General features: G+C 36.0%; 1 protein-coding gene across 7 annotated transcripts in view; it reads right to left on the reverse strand.

Annotated features, from left to right (window-relative positions):
* The window catches only part of ADGRB3 (adhesion G protein-coupled receptor B3), a 463,233-nt gene that overhangs the window by 221,702 nt on the left and 219,733 nt on the right, over positions 1–21,798 (reverse strand). For all 7 annotated transcript variants that reach the window (XM_084515008.1, XM_084515009.1, XM_084515007.1 and 4 more), the window contains one exon: positions 5,604–5,798. In XM_084515008.1, the coding sequence (XP_084371134.1) occupies positions 5,604–5,798 (195 nt within the window). The remainder of the gene's footprint in view (positions 1–5,603; positions 5,799–21,798) is intronic.

The following is a 21,798-nucleotide window of genomic DNA, read 5'->3' on the forward strand; positions in this document are numbered from 1 at the left end:
GTCTTCAAGAAACATGTAGATTTAGAACTTAGAAGTGTGATTTAGTGGTGGACTTTAGTACTAGTTTAAGGGCTGGACTAGATGTCAGAGGTCTTTTCCAACCTGAATGATTCTGTGATGCTATGAAAATGTAGCCACATATTGTTTATATTCCAGGAACACATTTCACCTATTCAGTAGCAAAATGAAACATACTGAGAAGAGTTAAGCTTAGTATTCCTTACATAGGATTTGCCATTTTAACCAGGTTGGCAAATTGTAATTGTATAAATGCTCATTAAAAAAAAAAAAAAAAAAAAAAAAAAAAAAGTACAGCTTTATTGGTCCCTCAAGTAAAATAAACTGATAAACTGTACTGGCCAAAGCAGTTTCATGGCACTATGTCTACTCTAGGACACTATGATTTTGGAAAAGAGTTCTACTAAGAAGAGTTGGCTCTCACTTTTATTTATTTATTTTTCACCCAGAAGATACTTTTTAAAGCATGATAGTTCTGCATTCTTCCAATGTAATACTCTGGAGATGCAGTGGACAAAAATTTTAGCTAACTTGTTAGTGCCAGTAGCAGTCTAGATGCATTAACATGTTCAGTGTGGGACAATTTACCATGGTAAGGAACCAGTTCAAAGTTAGTTTTGCACTACATTGCAACCAGCGTTCCCATGCAGAAACAGTATGAGTGCTAGCTGCATAAGAATCCATGTCCGTGCAAACAGTACGTCTGAGAGTAGTCTGGATTGCCTGATAAACACTCAGGAGGTATACATGATACATTGCTTGCTGATGATAAATTATATAGTTTTGCTAATAATCCTATGTGTTAAATTTTGTGTTTACTACTAGTTACATGAAAGCATTAAAGTACTCATCAATTAATAGTAACGTATATGAAAAAAATATATAAATAATTCTAAACAAGTAAAACAAGAGATGAGCAATAATAACTGATCTAAGATACACTTTGTACTAATGTTACTAGCTAATAAACCATTAATGTTGTTTATGAACCTAGTGACAAGAACATCTTGATTTTTAGGTTCTTTCTTTTTTCTCTACTCCAGTTCCTAATATGTCATATTTATTGTAGCTGTGGAGGCTATTTGAAGATTTGAGATATTTGAAGATTTTTCAGTCAGCAATATAAGTGCTTTGTGAATTAAGCAGATGATTAAATGGCTTTGCTTCTTCAATTATGAATTGAAGATTATAATTGAAGACATGGAGATGCACTCCAAAATATGACAGTTGAATAGAGGTTAAAAAGTCTTTTACCTACTTTGACTATTTCCTTATTCATTTCCTTAATGCTGTGAGAAGCAACATTGCCCTTTAGTAAAATGATTGACAGCTATGAAGGCTAAATTTTGGAAGCATTATTTGGATGTAATATGATGGTATTACTACAGTAAACACTGGACCTCCTTGTAGCATCAGGTTCCTCCTTCCTTTCATAGCAGGGTTGTGTATTGCTGAACTGGCTGCTATAGAAAATGCTGCAACAGCCAGAGCCAAATTTTGAAGTCCTTTATTTTTGCCAAGGCTTTTCTGAGGATAATGCCAGTTACAGTCAGGAATGGACAATAATGTTTTCCTAATTTAATTTCCTCCCTTTCAATCTTTTTCTTTTGTAATACAATGGATGCAGTTCTATGTTCCAGTTTAAATTCTTTGACCCTCTCTGCAGGCATAAAGCTGTCATAAATCCTTTTATATGGTTACAGAATTCCTCCCTAGGAAGAATTAATGAATAGCCTAAAGTCACCTCTACTTTTAGACTTCAGCATCAGGAGTGTGTGTGGAAAATGTAAATTGGGGGAAAAAAAGTATTGGGCAATCCTGTTAATTCCTCACTGACAGTGATGGTCCTTGTGGTTAACATATACGGATTATCATAGAATGGTAATAGAAATAATAGAATGGTTTCAGCTGAAAGGGACCTTAAAGATTGTTGGAAGGAATGGGTTAAAGGCAGAAGACTGGTGAGGAGGATGGGATCGGAACAGAAAACTGGCGAGGAGGATTGTAAATACACTCAAGTGACCTTGCAGCTGGGAATGTGCAAAGTTTGGGAAGCATCAATGTAGAAAAACATGTAAATTATGTCTGCTGCTGTTTGTGCTCTGTGTGTTTGACAAGTAGCACATCTGTGCATAGATAACAGAGGTGTTTGGTGGACTTGGAGGTGCTCTATCAGATGTGCTTGAGCTCCAAACCTTGGTACAGAGCAGTTCAAAGAAGCACAGTGAGAATCACAGTATGGTGTTAAAAACTGCACCTGCACAAACTCTCAATAAAACAGGTGAGACCAGTAGGCCAATGACCTCCTAGCATGAACCCTGTTTCTGCATTCCTGCTTGTGTGCCTGTGCTCGTATTCCTCTGCTCCGGTGCTGCTTCAGGGATTACCCAGTTGGTGAGGTAACAAGAATAAATCTACTTTTTGCATTTTAGCTACAAGTCTGTGGTTGTTCCTCTTGCCTGCCTATGCTGACTCTCACTTTGATCCTCTAGTTCCAACCCCCCTTCCCTGGACAGGGACACCTCCCATCAGACCAGGTTGCCAAAGCCCCATTCAGCCTGGCCTTGAATGCCTCCAGGAATGGGGAATCCACAGCTTCTCTGGCAACCTATGCCAGTGCCTCACCACCCCCACAGTAAAGAACTTCTTCCTTATATCTAATCTAAACCTACCCTCTTTTAGTTTAAAACTATCATCTTTTTTCCTATCACTACACTCCATGACAAAGGGTCTGTCTCCAAGTTTCTTGTAGGCCCCCTTTAGGTACAGGAAGGCTCTATCTGACTTATACTGACTTTTTTAAAGTACTTTAAAAAATATATATTTATCTTCTAGCTAACATATTTCTTACACAAGTAATTGCACAGTGGCCATCTCATAGCAAATAGTGCCAGTGTACCCACATGATGCATTTTGATTTAACTCCCATATTGAGGAAAGATCTTGCTTGTAGAATAATTATGTAAATCTATTTGCTGCTACTTTTGCTATAGTGCTGCTATTTTAAGTCACTGATGAAACATCCTTCTATACTGTTTAACTTCCTCATGTATGCTTATTTTTCTTCCTGACACTGTATACAAAGCATATATGTAAAACCTAATCATTGTAAAAAGATTAAAGTATGTAAAAACAGTCATATGGTACTAGACACAAAATACTTTAGGATCTGTCTGTCTAAAGAAGGGGCACTTTCTATGTAGCACGTCAGGTAGAGGAATCTTCATTTTGAGTAATTAGCCCTAAAAGCTGTTCAAATTTGATCTCACTTTTCTGTTCATTCTTTTCATTATGGAGTCTCTGAATCACATAATTTGCAGTATTCATGAATATTCATACTGGATGTAAATCAAAGACTGTAGAGGGACTATGCAGATGGATGGAATTTGTAAAAAACAAATATACTCAGATAAATACACTTCTTTTTTCAGTTTAAATTGAGTGTAAGTGTGAAAAGAGATAATGGTCTAAGAAGAAATTATAGGTCTTAGGCTGTTGTTTTTGTATGGACCTTAAAAATATTATTACTCATAATTCAGAATCTACTTTTCTGACACCAGGTGGAATGATAAATTATGACTTTCTGAGAATTTAAAAAAAAAAAAAAAAAAAGCACGTAGAGATTCTAGTTTTTATTAATGCAAAAAAAAAAAAAAAGAAATAGAATACCACACATCTTCTGCAGAATGAAGAATCTTTTTTTTTTTTTTTTTTTGTGAGAAAAATAATTTAATTTTCATCCTTATATGATTATGGTGCAAAGATACTCATGTTTACATAAGAGCATACCCCGTTTTCTCAGGAACTGACTGTAAAACACTGATGTTATTGAGTCAGGATGTCATTTTATATTGTAAGAAGTCAGAAGTGTAACAAGAACTTAACATATTCCCTGTGGAAAAGTGAATCATTCTGATTTTACGTATTTTCCTGAACACTTTGCAGTAGTTTTCAGAATTTTACCTAAGCTTTACATTTGTGTAACTTTTTGATTTTGTCTTCTGAAATTTATTATTATTATTATTATTATTTCCCCAGATAATATTTGGTATTTTGGTATTTAGGCACTTATTTCTTTGATTTGAGAAATCCTTCCTTATTTCTTTAATAATACGCCCTAACAATTTTTGCCCTCTTTTTTTTTTTTTTTTTTCCTTCACTTAATAATGATTAATTTACAATTATGTAAATAGTGTAAATAACTTCTCCAAGGCAGTCCTGCCAAAATACCATTAAGAATTTTTGAAACATTGCTGAACTGAACCGAACTTTTGGCATTTTCATCAGTGAGAAATCAAATTCTCTCTAATTTATGTAAATTCCAAATGACCTGCTCTGCTAAGACCATGAGCTAAACCATCATGTTCTTGAGCCTGGTTCTACCAAAGATTTCTATAGTTCCTGTGAATGATGAAGAAGTCACATTGGACTATCAGACTGTAGAATGTGTGAAAAGTTTGCAGCAAATAATACTCCACTTAATAGTTAAATTTTGCGTAAATATATTGAACTCATCTGAATAATAAAACAAACAAACAAACAACAACAACATGTCCAGCCAAAATACTTTTTGGGAAACACTGTCTAAAATATATAACCTTCAGCTAGCTGCATGCCAAAATAATAGACATTACTTTTATGTGGAAGCTCATTTTTCTCTGTGCATAGATATACAAGAAAACTGAAAATATAATAGCAAGCTCTTGAAAAGTTAACTCTGAAAAACTTGTCTTTTCTAAGGTACATACACATACCTCTGCTTATCTGCATGAATAGGGTCCAAAGTATATTTATGATATATTTTTACCTTTATATAAACAAATACATACTTCACTAAAATCTTCATTATTAATTTATGAATGAAAGTCTCTTGAAAGAAGACATGAAAGTCTCTTTCATAAATGATACATACATTTACCATCTTACTATTATTTTTAAGTACATTTATGGTCTTTTAAAAACATCTAAAATTCCCAGATATAGATGAAACCAATATCCTGATCCAGAAGTCCTGTAAAATATTTATTTTAACAAACATTGCAGAATGAGTTGTCCAGCCCATTAAGTAGAAATAATTATAGTGTTGTTATCTTTGTTATCTGATTTAGTTGGCCTCTTACACAAGAAGAGTTAATCTAACATATGAAATAGTAAATTCATATCAAATGGACTATTCCCTAACCCTGTGCACTTCTATTTAGGTTTGTTTATTCAAACTGAAAAAAACAATCCCAGAATTACATAACTAAACACTGTAAATAGATTTTTAACTGAAAGGAACAAGAACAACACTTTGCTTAGGGCAAAAAAATACCAACATGCCCCTAGCAATCAAACCAAACCTTGACATGGAAATAAACATCATAAAAAAATAATTTTACATTTTTCATAAGCTGTTTTTTTTTTTTTTAATTAAGCGTTGTTGAGTCTTTTCCTATTTTACACTTGTATTAGTTTTATAGTGACCAATGCGTATGTCTATCATTCAGAATAAATAATTTTCCCAGTAGCACAAATAGGTGACATCCAGTATACCGACAAACTCCATTAGTTGAATCATTATCCTTCTTTTTATACTCTCTTACCTGTACCCCATCAGATGCAGGGATATAACTTGCTCTTTTAAATGTGTCTGTAACATTTCTGAGAATTTCCACAGAAATTAGAAGGTCTCCAGCATAAAAGTTTTTCCTCTGAGTTAAATCCAATAGTGTCTTGGTTACTTGGGACATGCCATCACCAGCCAACATCCTCTGTCCCTTTGCGAGATGCTCTTTAATCTGTAGCAAAAGAACAAAATGAATATCAGAACCTACTTTACTGAGAAAAAGACATGATAAATTCTAAACACAACCAAATATGTTAAATAGTAAAGAAATTATAAACAGTTCATCTAGTTAAAGAGTAGCCAAAATACTAGCAGATCATAGTGATGAAATTTTTATATTTATCACAGAATCATGGATTTTTTAATGAAAGATTTGAAGGTGTTACAGCTCATCCATTAACTTCCCTTTGGATATCAATACCTTCTCAACATCCATGTTTTTAAGGAATACCATAGGCTGGATTGTGGCTTTAACCTACTGTTGCGATGTTTCAATAAATTAGTCTTCTCCAGAACAGATGCACAACTAATACTGCCATTCATTAAACAACTGAGAGCTCTGAAAGGGGTAAATGCTAGATGTTATAATTTAGTTTATTCTGGGGAAGAATAAACCCTTCATCTCTGCCAGCCCAGTTTAGCTAGTGGGCTTCACAAGAGTGAAGGTTTGGATAGAATAGGAGGTTCTGATGGTGCTCTCTTCTCTAGTACTAACAGGACAAAGGGGCTAACTTGGAACAATGTTGTTCCTGTTTTTTTTTTTTTTTTTTTTTTTTTTTTTTTTTTTTTTTTCTCCAGGAAATACAAAGCTCAGAATTATGATTTGCTTTTATATATCTGCCAAGGAAGCCTATTCAAGTTGTAGTTCTCCCAGCAGGCCTGTACAGGGCCAGTGATAAGTAAGGGTAATCCAAAATGCATCTGCTGGTAGAAGAATTCTCCTGACAAGAAAGTGAACTGTGGATCTGATTACCTCTTAGTATTGACTCAACATCAAGAGAGCATAGTGTATTACAAAGATGTCACAAGACCAGCCAAGGCTAAAAAAGAGAGTATGGTTTAAAAACCTGTTCTAAAATAAACACAAAATAAACATAAGTTCTTACAAATTGTAGCTAAATTAAATAAAAGATATGTGACCTGAGATAGACATTAATATAAGCAGGAAGGCTCAAGAGAAAATTATATTCAACTGCCAATATCATCTCTTCAAATGTAACTTCAATTTATTTTTAGCTTGGCCTTATTACTGGACAGGATGACTAAGGTAATGTAGTGTGGTGGTGAAGTGGAAGGAAGGGGTGTGATACCTTTTGTCACTTCCAGACCTCCCCAGCCACTTGGTGTGGATATGTGAGGCTTCACTTAAGAAACAAACCAACAAATACAAACAAAAAAACCAAAGAATGTAGTAAGAAATAGTACACTGATTAAAATGGTTCAAAATAAATTTTGTGACAGTAATGTAAAATATTCAATCATTCTCTGATGTACATGATCTAAATACCTGTTACATTCTTTAGTTCCATTCTCAGCTGGTTTTGAAATAGCCTAGATACCTGTAAAACATCTGGATCCGGCCTAAGTGTCTGCTTCGAATTATGTCTACAGCCTTAAGTTGTCTTTACAGCAGCTGGGGATTGTTATGGACCACAACAATCTTGTCCACACCCTAGAAATACTTAAGACTTGGAACAACTTTATGAAACCCTTGGGTTGCCTTGGATATACACCAGCTGGTGGCAGAATGGACAAGGAATGAATCTACTCTACAGGAGTAAGTAATTACAAGCATCACTTTACAATCAAATGTTTTCAATAAATAAATAAATACATAATCAGTGAGGAGAATTAAGTTAGTCTTTTTTTTTTTTTTTTTTTTACAAATATTTCAGCAGAAATATCACCCTCAGTCTTAAAAAAAAAAAAAAAAAAGCAGGTAAGAAATTTGATTGCAGAAATCCTTTTGTGCAGTTTCTATTCATTTTTTTTAGGAGGCTTTGAAAGTAATCTTGAAGGAAAATAACAGTAGAGAAAAAGGTAAAAAATAAAAGAGAATTCATTAGAGTAACTTCAGGGATCTGATATTGTATAAATAACATTATGGACTTCTAATTTCTTGGGAATAAATGAAAGAAGTAACAAAGATTTTGATTTGTGATTATTTTAGATTTTCTTTTTCCTCTGAAATTCTGCCATTTGCTTCATCTTATCATACATTGTGTCTAGGTGGCAAATTAAGAGTATCAATTACCACAGTAACGCAGAATAATGGAACTATTGCTGAAATTCTGTCCAGATGCTCACTATCCCCACAGCATATTTGCAGCTTTTGAGGATTAACAATGTTATCATGTTTTGGTCAAGCACGGAAAAAAAACACACAAGGCGGTCCATAAAGCAGATCTCCCAAATCTAACACATACATGTAATGTGGGAAAAGGCATCACACAATTTAAAGACAGAGGTTCTTTTAATTCAAGTAACAGCAACAGTGATCATTCTTCATAAAAACTCTCCTGCACTTTTATGCCTATAGAAAAAGCTAGTAGGAAAGCTGCAAGACTACTTAGCAAACTATTTCATATAGTATTATTTTGCTTCCTTTCAATCCATCTGTATGTATACTACCCCCAATTTGTTTTTTTCCATCCTCCTGTTAAACTCACATTTTAAAGATGTAGGAACAGCAAATCTCACATTTTTAAGATGTTTGTCTCACCCCTGAAAGTGCTCAAGGCCAGGTTGGATGGGTTTTTGAGCAACATGGTCTAGGGGGAGGTGTCCATAGCAGTGGGGTTGGAACTAGGTGATCTTTAAGGTGTCTTCCAACCCAAGCCTGTGATTCAATTCTATGATTCAATAGAGACAATTTGTTATTTGTTTTGGACTATTCATTGCACAGAAGTCTTGCTCTCAGCCACTTTCTGAATGCAAATAATAAATTAAAATATTCCTGGGTGAAGCTTTTGAATAAGGAAAACTGTGTAAAGATCTGTTTTCAATGAAAAATTTTACAAACTTCTAGCAGCAAAAGTTGGAGCTATAGTATACCCTTTAGTAATTTCATCAAGATATTTTGATTGCTTTTGGACACAGTGGTAAAAATGGTCTACCAAGTGCCCACAGTGCTGCAAGACTACATTATTACACCTACTTCATAGGGTTGTGCTGCAGGTGATTTAAACTACCTAAGAATTATTGGCTATTAAAATTACAGCTCAGTTTGGAACTTTAAAAAAATATATATTAATTTATTTTTTAATAACACACGCAGAAAACTCAGCTTCCCAGCAAAAGTACCCTATCTCCCTTAGGTCACATCACTCTTGCACAGCTTGATGAGGACCTTTTCTTCCTACTCTCAAACAGCAAATCAGTGAAGCATAATAGTGAAGTTCCTTAGCTACAGAAACATATTACAGCAGCATATCCTTACAGTAGCGTTTAAAAAAAATAAAGGGGGGGAAAAAAAGAAGGAATTTTACAATGTGTTTAGATAAGGAAAGTGGGTGAAAATTAGTCAATTAATTGAAAGATTGATTACAGCCATTAAAAAAAAATGGATTGGCAGGAAAGCAGTCTCCTTATTATCAGCTCATAGACACAACTTCAAAAATCACAGGCCATTACTCAGTTGACGTAAACTGGTGTAGCACTATTAAAGCTAATGAAGAGGTCCAGAGTATTAAGGTTTGAAAGTACAGTCTCCTGGATTACTTGCACAGCTACCACAAGAGTATTTCAGTGTGAAAATATAGAATTTCTTCATCGGCAGTTGGTATGATGTCTTTATCACCACGTTGCTTATTTTCCATGCTATTTTCACTGTGATATTACACATTCTCCAAGATAGCTATTTTTGGTCACCACTGTAGATCCTTGTAGCTCTCTGTGAAGGTCATTTTTTAGTGGTCTTACAGGCAGGCTCATTAAAAATAAAGTTTATGAGCCAAGAGATAGTGAAACGAAGCAGCTGTTAAAGTGATACTTCAGTTGTCAGTCCAACCTCTAAATGCATGCACTATATGGCTATATACTTGAAAAATTACTGAAATGTTTAACTGGACTTTGACTCAGGGTCCAGCTGCCTTTGTCTCCTGATTTATCAGAAAGTAGGACAAAATAAAAATGACTCTTTACAAAGTCAGAGATACTAGGCCCCTAGCTTTAGAGTAAAAAATTATTACTGCATAATAATTACTGCAAACAAGCAGCTAGACATGGTCTGAAAGGACAGAAAACAATGAACCCTCAAGAAACCTATAAAAGATTGAAAAGAATGGATAATTTGAAGAATAACTACACCATCATCCTTTTTCCATTATTTTTAATACTATATTGAGTCCATGTCTTGACATTACTAATGATGTCATTAATACTTTTTATGATGTAGGGAGTCTAAGAACTTGAATTAGGAAGCCTTAGACAGAAGCGAGGAAAAATACTTTGAAATAAAAATATGTATTGAAATTACTCATAATCTGCAAACCATTTTGATTTGCACCTCCACAACCTGCTTTTTATAAAATATTTTTATAAAATATTTTTCATAAAGCTATTAAGACACAGAAAAGGAAGGAATATTCATATCACCTGTGAAAGTCACCTGAGTTACTCAATTGTATTAAAAACCTAAAAGCTCTTGAGAGTGTAAGTTCCTCTAGAGAACAACCCAAGTCACCTGAAATGTTATCTTAAATGATCTGAATCATGTTACATGGCCTATATGGCCTCTAATCTTGAGGCTAGAATTTGCAGTACCCCCTCCATAAATATTAAGTGATGATTTTGCATTAAATTTACTTTTATAGTTACCGGCACTGAGACCTGTACACTTAAAGTGAGGCATATCAATACAAATGCAGAAAATATATTTTTTTGGCAGCTGAAATATTCCCACAGGTATAATACTGAACTGAACTTATGCAGCACGCTGGTATGTAAACTATAATGTGATGTCATTTTGAGAAAGCTTTCCCTTTCATATTTGAGGAAGATATCAATACAGGACATGTTTACATATCCTGTATCCTATATTGTCTGATCATCAGCAGACAATCTTTTAAGTATTTCAGAAATGCAGAATCTAGAAGTTTCATTTATTCTCCCTTAACATTTCATTTATTCTCCCTTAACTGCTTACTATTTTTTAAGGCAGTTTCAGGGTTAAAGAATATAATTTCAGCCATCTTTTAAAAGAAATAGAGTAGGGTATAAAGATAAAGGTATGCATCTTCAAACATGCACCTGAATATTTATAACCTAATTTCATATAAGTGTCTTCCTTCTTCCACACATTTTTATGAAGGAGTTTGCTAAAGGAATACAAAGTAATTTCCTACTTTGTCATCAGCGAAATTAGTTAGCAGTCTTAATCTAGGTCATGGTAACAGATAAATAAACAAACAGTTTATTCAGAGAGGAAATAATACATTCCCTTTGTTTATAATAGAAAAGGCAAAAAGAAAAATAATTGGCATACATTGTGTCAAGGAAGATTAAAGATACAAATTAAAGAAAACTTCTCAACTGTAAAGGAAGTGATGCACCATATTTTCCCTGAAGAGACTATGCAGTCTTCTACACTAAAGGCTTTAGTAACAGTCAAGAAAAACAAAAAGCTGAAATAATGCAAGTATAGCTGATGCTGTTGACCTCATGAATTTCCTTTCTGTCCCATAGTTCTGTAATAAGTCCCTGCAAATAATTTGAAACCCAAACTACCACAACCAGAAATATGAAAGTACAAGGAGAGACTTAAAACTGAACTTTTTACCTTCTTACATTTATCTGCTGTTATAACAAGCAATCTGCTGCACCAAGTTTCTGCAGATGCTGTGCATCAGTCTGCCTCTTTGCACTCAGCCCAAATCACTGCAACCCTGTGCTTTAAGGAACTTATTCCTAATTTACACTGATGAAAAGAAAATGAGGTTTGCTTCATCGTATACAAACAGTTGTCCCACTCAAAATTGCCTCCAACTGTTTTTGGAGAAAAAGAGCCAGCTTAACAGCACAGAATCCTGTGCTGTTCTAGACCCTGATCTAAGGCATCTCTTAAAGATGCCAGAGAAATGTCTGCATTCTTTTATATGTGATAACGCGTATTGAAGTATCTATGAAAAAAATCATGTAGCATCTGTGGAAGAAGAATGTGAGTGGCTCAGAGGGATGTTTGGTTCTTTCCGTGCCCTCTTTCTCTACATCTTTCACAGAAAGTCTATTATTTTGATTAAGAGATTTTTTTTTTGCTACTTTAACTCATTCTATTTTTTTTAAATTGTCATCATGAATATTGTCACTTATTCTAGTCTTTAATTCACCAAACAGATGACAGGAAAAGTCATTATAAAGTTTTAGTATTTATATTTCTTCATAGATTCAACAAAATATTTGAATAAGAAAGTTATAAAGCTGCTCTTCAGTAGAGCGACAAATAGCTTTAAGGATGAAGAGTGAATAATCATTAAATAGCTGACTTGATTGGGGTGTACATTTTCCTTTCTTATATTGATCACTATGTTTGTTAACCAGGATTTATATTATTATTTTATTAAGTACCACTATTCAATGCTTCAGTTATCTGTGATTAAATCCTGCTCACGTTGGCATGCTGTGTGAGAGAGCTTGTTGTTGTTATTTCTTTTTTTTTTTTCTTTGTTGTTGTTGTTTCTTTTTTTAACCAGAGGGCATGCCTTCAAGATTTGTGTTATCTATGTGTAATGCAACATGACAAGAGCGAGAGTTGAGAGAAAAGAGAACGATGATTCTGAGAGTCTTGTTTTCGTTTTATGACAGACGTAACATTGCTTGAGGTAAGGTCTCCTGGCTCTCCATATTGACTGAATGGAGGTCACAAAAGTACATACAATAAATGACTTGTCTTCTTTTTTTTATAGTACATGGTCATTGTATTTAGTATGTGTCCTTAAAACAAAGCTCTGATTTACTGATGGAATTTATATATTTATTTGAATATGTGTTTCTACAGAGCCATCTGAATCATGCTCAGTTCTGTTTGCAGGACAAACAAGAATGGTTCTTTCAAGGAGATTTAGCATTATGTGGGAGCCCTAAATTCTGCATGGGAGTACTGCATTAAGAAATAGGCAAGAGAAAAATCATTTGCACCTCACACACATAAATCCAAGTTTAGACATGATGGGAAATGCAGTAAATGAAGTAGTGGAGAGAGAGAAAAAAACAAAAACAAACAAAAACAAAAACAAACACACAAAAACAACAACAACAAACAAAACAAAACAAAACAAAACAAACAAAAACAAACAAACAAAAACAAACAAAACAAACAAACAAACAAACAAAACAAAACAAACAGGGGAATGAGTGTAGTAAGTGTAACATGCTATGGCCACTGCTTTGCAGCTACCTGTCTAAATTCCTGCAGTCATTCTGCAAGCTGTGTTGGAATGAAAGTTCCTACATTTCTGGTAGGCTTTAAAGGAAATTTAGATGAATGCTTTCTTTACTGAGCTCCTAAATAGCCTTCATTTCTCATTTTCCCTCTGGCCATACTGTAGTGGAGTTCACCTGTTGGCTGCAGTGTTGCTTGGTTTGGAATATCAATGTGATTGGGGAGCACTCAGTTGCTTACTGCTGCAGCAGAACTCTACATAACACAGCGGCAGTAGAAACCACAGGAGCACATTTAATTTAACACACAGATTATTCTTTCATAAACCAGATGTGGAAAGATGACTGAGGATGCTGAGATGATCGTGGGGACTTTTATTGGAATTTAACAAGTGGGATTGTTTGTGTATTAGAAAGCAGTCAAAAACAGAAAGGAAGAACAACTTATTCCGATTTAATTAAATTGTGATATGGTTAGGCAGAATAGAAGGTAAATATTTTCTCCCACTGTATAGCATCTCTGGGCTTGGGATGTATATGTATTTTAGTGAGATCAAGCACTGTAATTTCATGGATGCATAAGGTACTGTGGTAGCTTCAAAGACATGTCCTTCTGATCCTAATTGCTAATTTTGGTACCTATTTTAATATGAAAATTATGAAAAAGCAACCATTCACTTGGGATGGAGTAGATGATTTCCTCTCTTTGGCAAAATGCTTATTTATTTACAGAAAGTGAAGCAGATCTGTTAGGAAACTGAGAAAGGCATACTAATTTTATAGCATGGTGATAAAACACAGAAAAACAACATTTCAGTCTATGCAATGAGTTTGGCAAGGCAGAGTTTTCTCACAACCAAATGATTGACTTTATCGTCAAAGCAAACAGGAATGCTGAAGTTATTAGTTTTTTTTTCCAATGCTTAAATTTTCTCCTATGCAAAATTGGAATGTGTTAGTGAAGCAGAGGAAAACTGTTGCCTGCCACAATCACATGATCAATTGTTTTATGATGAGAGAAAACAGAGAACCAGTTTGTCATCCCTCTGTCTAGTTATGGAGGTGACAAAACAGAGCTGACTCCAGCAGATTCTGAGATCACATGAGAGGCAAGGCAAGGAAAGCAAATCATTTACTAATATAACTCCACTACTCAAAGGCTGCGAAGGTGAAGATGAAGAGCTGGCATATAGCAATAGGATGGACTGATGCAGAAGAAAAATTTTGTTATTGTGGCCTATACATTCAAATCTACAAATCTAAGTCTGGCTGCTTTGCTCTGCAGCTATATAAAAAGAAATGAAGCACTAAACTAGCAAAAAGAAGCAGTAAATCAAGACTTTGAATCCCCAGAGTAAAGCATTCATTTCACTAAGGAGTGCATGGACAGACTGATACGCTGCCCTTGTAATATAATTTGGAAAACCAAAATCATCTCTAATGAGCTGCAGCTGAGCAAATCATTATTCACCTCAGAGTTCTTTTTATCAAATTACATTTTAGCCAAGCACTTGCAAAATTGTGAATAACACTGCTGTGGAAAGAGGAGAAACAAAATTATAGTATGAACTAGAAGCAGCAGAAATTCATTTTTTTATGGCTATATTATCATTTTGATATGCAAAGATTCACCTGCATAAGTTCCCAAGCTCCATAAGTGTTAATATCTTGACAACAGTGTGATATTTCATATGCAGATTTCTCCTTCTTAAATCTCAAGAGTTAAGGGGTTTTTGGTTTTCCAGCTTCCTCTTTCTGAGAGAAAAGCAGCCAGATTTGCAAAAATGCATGTCTTATTTAGGTGTTACATAACTGAAGTAGGCACAAAGTAGTACATTATTTTTATCCAATACACTAAATGTAGAATTTCATCGTCCAGTTTTGAAAATTATGCTGCATAGGTTTAGAAGACAAGCAATATTAATAGAGAATTTCTGATAATATAGACATGACCTTAAGAAAAGAAAAAAAAAGTGTCTTCATAAAAAAGTTTTAGTCTTCCTCATTAATCATGGGTGTAATATAAATCTCTTACAAACTAGAGTGTCTGAAAGCCATCTAGAGGAAGTCTCATTTTAGGTACAAGGGTTGTTCCAGTCTGAGGTGAGGCAGTGAAACCAGTATCATTTAAGCAGATCCCTTACAAAACTATCTTCATTTCAGACCCAATAAATCCTGTGGGATTTTTCCAACAGAGTGAAAAATAGTCCAATTTATGCAAGTATTTTTTCCTTTTAAGCAAAATCAATTTCTAACACTGCTTGGTAGCATCTTATCCAACAATTTCATATACTCTCATATCTTGTAAACCATTTTTTGTGCTTTAAAGTCAGTCTGCTTGCTCTGCAGAAGAGTTTCTGAATGCTTAAATGTAAATTGTTTGGATCAAAAATTCAAACTTTACTTCTGCGAATAAAATTCTTTACATTTTGGTAGCGAGCTTGTTTCCCATAGCATTCAAAAAGCTCTCAACTCTTGGACTTCAAAATACTGGATTTCAAAGCTGGAGTCACTCTTTTTGGTGACCAGCAAGATATGATGTTGATTCTATTCCATTAAGTTATGGTTTTCATTACAAGTGGTCATACAGTCTTCAGATACTAATTTCAAAAAGATCCCATAAGCTATGATTATCCATTGCTCTTATGTACCAAACTTTAACCTCATTTCCATTTTCTGTACTAGCACCCACTCACTTTTTTTGTTTGCTTGTTTTTGGTTTTGTTTGGTTTTGTTTGGCTTTGTTTGTCTGTGCTTTAAAATTAATTGATTTTTATTTTATTTTATTTTATTTTATTTTATTTTATTTTATTTTATTTTATTTTATTTTATTTTAATTTTAATTAAGGTTGTTGTCATCAGTAGAATGAATTAAGAATAGATGAAGGAATATTTAGCTATAAATATATATATATATTTCTTGGAAGCTGTTGTTGATACAAAAGATTACATAGGATATTTGTAATGCTGGGGTCTTGCTTCTCAGTCTTCTTATTTGTAGCATAACAAACTTTGAGAGCCTTGTAAAGAAATACTCCTTGTTAAGGAGTAGAAATATGCAATTACCTCTTATTTCAATTACTTTTTTTTATCCTCTGATATATTAAAAGTAGGGCTGTGGGCTCCTAATCACTGATTTTATTCTTGGACCTGCAAGTACTCACATCCAGTTGTGATACAAATAGTTCTACTTATTAGGTCAGATCAGGTAAGATTTTATACTGTTTGTCTAAAAGAACTGAATTTCAACAACAACAACAAACATCAAAGCACAGCATAAAAATTATCTGCACATACAATCAACCATACAATACAAACAACACACAAATCAATGTGTGCTGGTTGAATTCAGTTCGATCAAAACACCCAGAACTCAGTTAGCTTGATGTTTGATTATTTTATAGACTGCTATAGAGGAAAAAAAAAAAAAGACTGAAACTTGCAAGAAGATGTGAACTGAGAAATGAAAAAAAACAAAACAACAACAACAAAAACACTACCACCACCACCACCAACAAAAAAGAAATGCCCCCACCAACACTTGGAGAATACATTCTTGTCATGGTTTTGGCTGGGATAGAGTTAATTTTCTTTGTAGAGGGTCACACAACTCTAGATTTTAGAGTTTAGTGTTTTAGATTTTAGTGTTTTAGATTTTAGTGTTTTAGAGTTTTGATGAATACAGTGGTGACAGCACACCATCATGTATTTATTTAGCTGTTGCAGAGCAGTGTTTACACCGAGCATTTCTGCTTCTGCTGTATGCTGCCCAGCCAAGGAGGAGGCTGGGGGTGCACCAGGAGGTGGGAGGGGATACAGCCAGTACAGACTGGTGATCCAGACTGGCCAAAGAAATATTCCATACCATATGGCATCATGCTCATCAATAAAAGCTAGGGTAAAGAAGGAAGAAGTGGAGGATGTTTGGAGAGCTGGCATTTCTCTTCCCAAGAAACCATTACCCATCTAGTCCAAACCTTCCTATCAAGTGCAGGGACACCTGCCACTAAGAATTCCACTAGACAACTTCAGTTCCTCAGCGCTCCATCTAACTTGGCCTTGAAAATCTCCAGGGATGGGGCATTTACAGCTTCTCTTGGCAACCTGTTCCAGTGCCTCACCACCATCATAAAAATTTCCTCCTAACATCTAACCTAAATCTCCCCTCTTTCAGTCTAAAATGATTCTTCCTTGGCATATCACTATCTGTAAAAAAAGTTATCTGTAAAAAGTTAATCTTTTTCATAAGCACTCACACTCTCTAAATACTGAAAGGCCACAATGTGGTCTCCCCAGAGCCTTCTCCAGGTTGAACATCTCCAACTCTCTTTCTTCATGGGGGAGAGGTGCTCGAGCCTTCTGATCATCTCCATGGCCCTCCTTTGGACCTGCTCTAACAAGTCCATGTCTTTTTCATGAGGGCAGAGCAGAGGGGTACAATAACCTCCCCATGAGGTTATTGGATGTTTTTGTCCATTAATTTGTTCAGTGGATAGTTGTTCATATTAGTCAACCAGCTGTATAAGCTAGTCAAACAATATTTGTTGAATTCATTTGATGACTGATTTGTACCAAATGTTGGATAAATTATTCATGACTAATTGATTTTGTTATTCAAAATTATAATTATCATCCCAAGTTTTAAAAGGGACCTGTATTGCACAGTACACAAGATAAAATAACTAACAAAAGTACAAGAGCACATTTGTGGCATAGCTTAGGTTCTTCATCCTCTTAACTGTTTTTAGTTCAAGTAACATGAATGGTGGACACCATGCCCTCCAAATATGCAAACTAACTGCCAGTCACCACACCACAAGCTAAACCATTCCCCTGCACTGTTTCATCATGTTCCATATTCTCTTCAGAGGTCCTGTAGTTATATTTTTAACATACCAGGGATTTTCTGTGATATGATATGAAGAGATACAAACATTAAGAAGGAACAGTGGGTAGACATTAATTTGGAAGTACAGAAATATTTATTTTCTGCCTAACTGGTCTCCCTCAGTTCCTCATCAACAACAACAAAAAAAAACGGAGGTGTAGTCGAGCCTGATCTCAAGTATATGCTGAGGATACGTATTAATTAAAGATTTTTAATTACTCTGAAACTGTTGTAATGGTGTACTAAGTGTTTAACGCACCTCTAAGTTTCTGAGAAACAGAAGGATAAAACTGAGAAAACTCATGGCTTGAGAAAAAGACAGTTTAATAGGAAAAAAAAATGAAAAAAGAAACAAAGAGAAACAAAACTAAGAAAAACAAGAGATGCAAAATGTAACTGCTCATCACCAGCTGCCAGTGCTTAACCTGTCCCGAGCAGCAGCAACCCTAGCAAACTTTCCCCAAAGTTTTTATTGTAGAGCACAGTATCATATGATATGGAATATCCCTTTGGTCACTTTGGGTCAGCTGTTCTGTCCACTCCTAGTTTTTTGTACGCCCTCAACCCCAGCTTTCTCAGAAACAGAAAAACAAACAAACAAACAAACAAACAAAAAACTTTGTGTAAGCACTGCTCAAAAACAGCTAAAACATTAATGTTACCAATGCTATTTTCATTACAAATCCAAAAGATAGAAGCATATTAGGTAATACAAAGAAAATTAGCTCTACCTCAGCCAAACCCAGCACAAATATTGATATATGTTTCAAAGAAAGATACGTAGGCAATTTAATTTGAACAGTGGAAAGCCCTTCCTTCTTACGCATCTGAAGTGCCAGTACATGTCTGTCTTGAGTAGAAGAGTAATTCTGCCTGGCACACAGGCAGAACGAAGTATATTATCTTTAGTATTATGAATATATTTTTAAATTTACTGACACATCATGTTTTGCAAATAGACTTCCAAATGGATTTTGAGATGAAAATATGGTGCCATTTCTCTGTGATTTGCATAGCTACCATATTAGTTTCCATAAAAGTCTCAATTCAAGATGAAGAACATGCAGCATGGGTGGGTTTCTGCTACTTTAATACTGCTTGTTAAGGATTGAAATCTGTTCTATATCACTTCCAGGTGAGTAACAGAAAAAAAATAAAAAAATACACAAATTTTACTGTATGAGACAGTGAACATACCGTAGCTATATACAGCATCATAAAATCATAGAATCATAGAATTATTAAGGTTGGAAGAGACCTTCAGCATCATCTGGTCCAACCAACCCCCTACTACCAATGTCAGCCACTAAAACGTCCCTAAACACCACATCCAGCCTTTCCTTCAACACCCCAAGGGACGGTGACTCCACCACCTCTCTGGGTAACCTGTTCCAATGCCTGACCACTCTTTCTGAGAAGAAATGTCTCATAATTTCTAATTTAAACCTCTCCTGGTTCAACTTGAGTACATATATGTATTTATGTACTAAGGAAATGATCTTATAGCGTTAATCACCTGTGGTAATGTGGTAAAATTCTATGTGATATAGTATAGAATTATGGCTCAATGTGGAAATACAGTGAAAAGCTTTGTTAACATTTGTAGAAAAAATGCTATCTTTAGAAAGAAAGTAAAAATCATATTGATGCTAGAGTAACAAACTATGAATTTACTGTTATAGAATTTTTGCCTTGTGTGAATTGCTAATCCCACTGGAATCATAGAAGTCACTAGAGTCATAATTTTGGATGAGCAAGCAAATAAATCACAGTCACAGAATCACAGAATCATAGAATGGTTAAGGTTGGAAGGGACCTCTGGAGGTCATCTAGGGGTGAATGAAGAGTGAGTTGAGAGCTTATGGGTAAGAAGTAAAGGGCAGGCTACTGTGGCTGACACTGTTGTGGGTGTACAGGCCACCTGATCAGGAAGAGGAGGTAGATGAAGCCTTCTTCAGATAGCTCCAAGTAGTTTCTCAGTCATAAGGCTGGTTCTCAGGGGGGACTTCAACCACCCTGATATCTGCTGGGAAGAACACACAGCTAGGCACAAACAGTCCAGGAGGTTCCTGCAGTGTATTGATGATAACTTTTTGACACAGGTGGTAGAGAAGCCAACAAAGAGAGGTGTGCTGCTGGACCTTGTACTAACAAATGAGGAAGGACTAGTTGGAGATATGAGGGTCAAAAGCAGCCTTGGCTGCAGTGACCATGACATAGTGGAGTTCAGGATCTTGTGAGGAGGAAGCAGGGCGAAAATTAAACTGCAACCCTAGACTTCAGGAGATCAGACTTTGGCCTCTTAAGGGACCTACTTGGAAGAATGCCATGGGTTAGGGCCCTGGAAATAAGGGGGGTCCAAGATAGTTGGTCAGTATTCAATCATCACTTCCTCCAAGCTCAAGATGGGGTCATCCTTATGAGTAAGAAGGCAAGCAAAAGGGGAAGGAGACATGCATGGATGAGCAGAGAGCTCCTGGAAAAGCTCAGACAGAAGAACTAAGTTTACAGCATGTGAAAAAAGGGACAGGCCACTTGGGAGGAATACAAAGACACTGTCAGAGTATGCAGGGATGTGGCAAGGAAGGTCAAGGCCCAGTGGGAATTAAATCTGGAAAGGGATGTCAAGGACAACAAGAAGGGCTTCTTCAAATACATCAGTACAAAAAAGGAAGACTGGGGAAAATGTCAGCCTGCTGTTGAATGAGAGGTGACAAAAGGATACAGAGAAAGTGGAGTTGCTGAACGCCTTTTTTGCTTCAGACTTTACTGATAAGCTCAGCCCTCAGGAATCCCTGGAGACAAGAGAGGAAATCTAGAGAAAGGAGGACTTTCCCTTGGTTGAAGAAGATCAGGTCAAAGATCAGCTAAGCAAACCTGACATCCACAAATCCATGGGCCCCAATGGAATACACCCATGAATGCTGAGGGAGCTGGACAATGTTATTGCTAGGCTACTTTCTGTCACTGAAATGTTATGGAGAACTGGAGAGGTGCCTGAGGAGTGGAAGAGAGCCAGTATCATGCCAGTCTTCAAAAAGTGCAAGAAGGAGGACCCAGGCTACTACAGGCCAGTCAGCCTCATCTCCATCCCTGGAAAGGTGATGGAGAAGCTCATCCTGGAGGTTGTCTCCAAGCACCTGAAGGATAAGAAGGTAATCAGGAATAGTCAGCATAGATTCACCAAGGGGAAATCATGTTTATCCAATCTGATATCCTTCTATGATGAGATGACTAACTGCGTAGATGAAGGGAAAGTGATGGATGTGGTCTACCTTGACTTCAGCAAGGCTTTTGACATTGTCTCCCATAACATCCTCATAAGCAAGCTCAGGAAGTATGGCCCTGATGAGTGGACAGTGACATGGATTGATAATTGGCTGGATGGCAGAGCTCAGAGTGTTGTGCTTAGTGGTGTGGAGTCTAGTTGGAGGCCTGTAGCTTGTAGTGTCCCCCAGGGATCAGTACTGGGTCCAGCGTTGTTCAACTTATCCATCTATGACCTGGACAATGGAACAGAGTGCACCACCAGCAAGTTTGCTGATGGTACAAAGCTCAGAGGAGTGGCTGATACTCTAGACAGCTGTGCTGCCATTTAGAGGGACCTAAACAAGCTGGAGGGTTGTGCTGAGAGGAACCTCATGAAGTTCAACAAGGGCAAGTGCAGGGTCCTGCACCTAGGGAGGAATAACCCCAAGCACCAGTACAAGCTGGGATATGACCTTCTGGAGAACAGCTCTGCAGAGAGGGACCCGGGAGTCCTGGTGTAGAGCAGGCTGATCATGAGTCAGCAATGTGCCTTTGTGGCCAAGAAGGCAAACGGTATCCTGGGCTGCATGTTGCCAGCAGGTCAAGGAAGGTGATCCTCCCCCTCTACTCAGCCCTGGTGAGGCCACACCTGGAGTAT

The sequence above is a fragment of the Aythya ferina genome (assembly GCF_964211825.1).
Source record: "Aythya ferina genome assembly, chromosome: 3".
Taxonomy (NCBI): domain Eukaryota; kingdom Metazoa; phylum Chordata; class Aves; order Anseriformes; family Anatidae; genus Aythya; species Aythya ferina.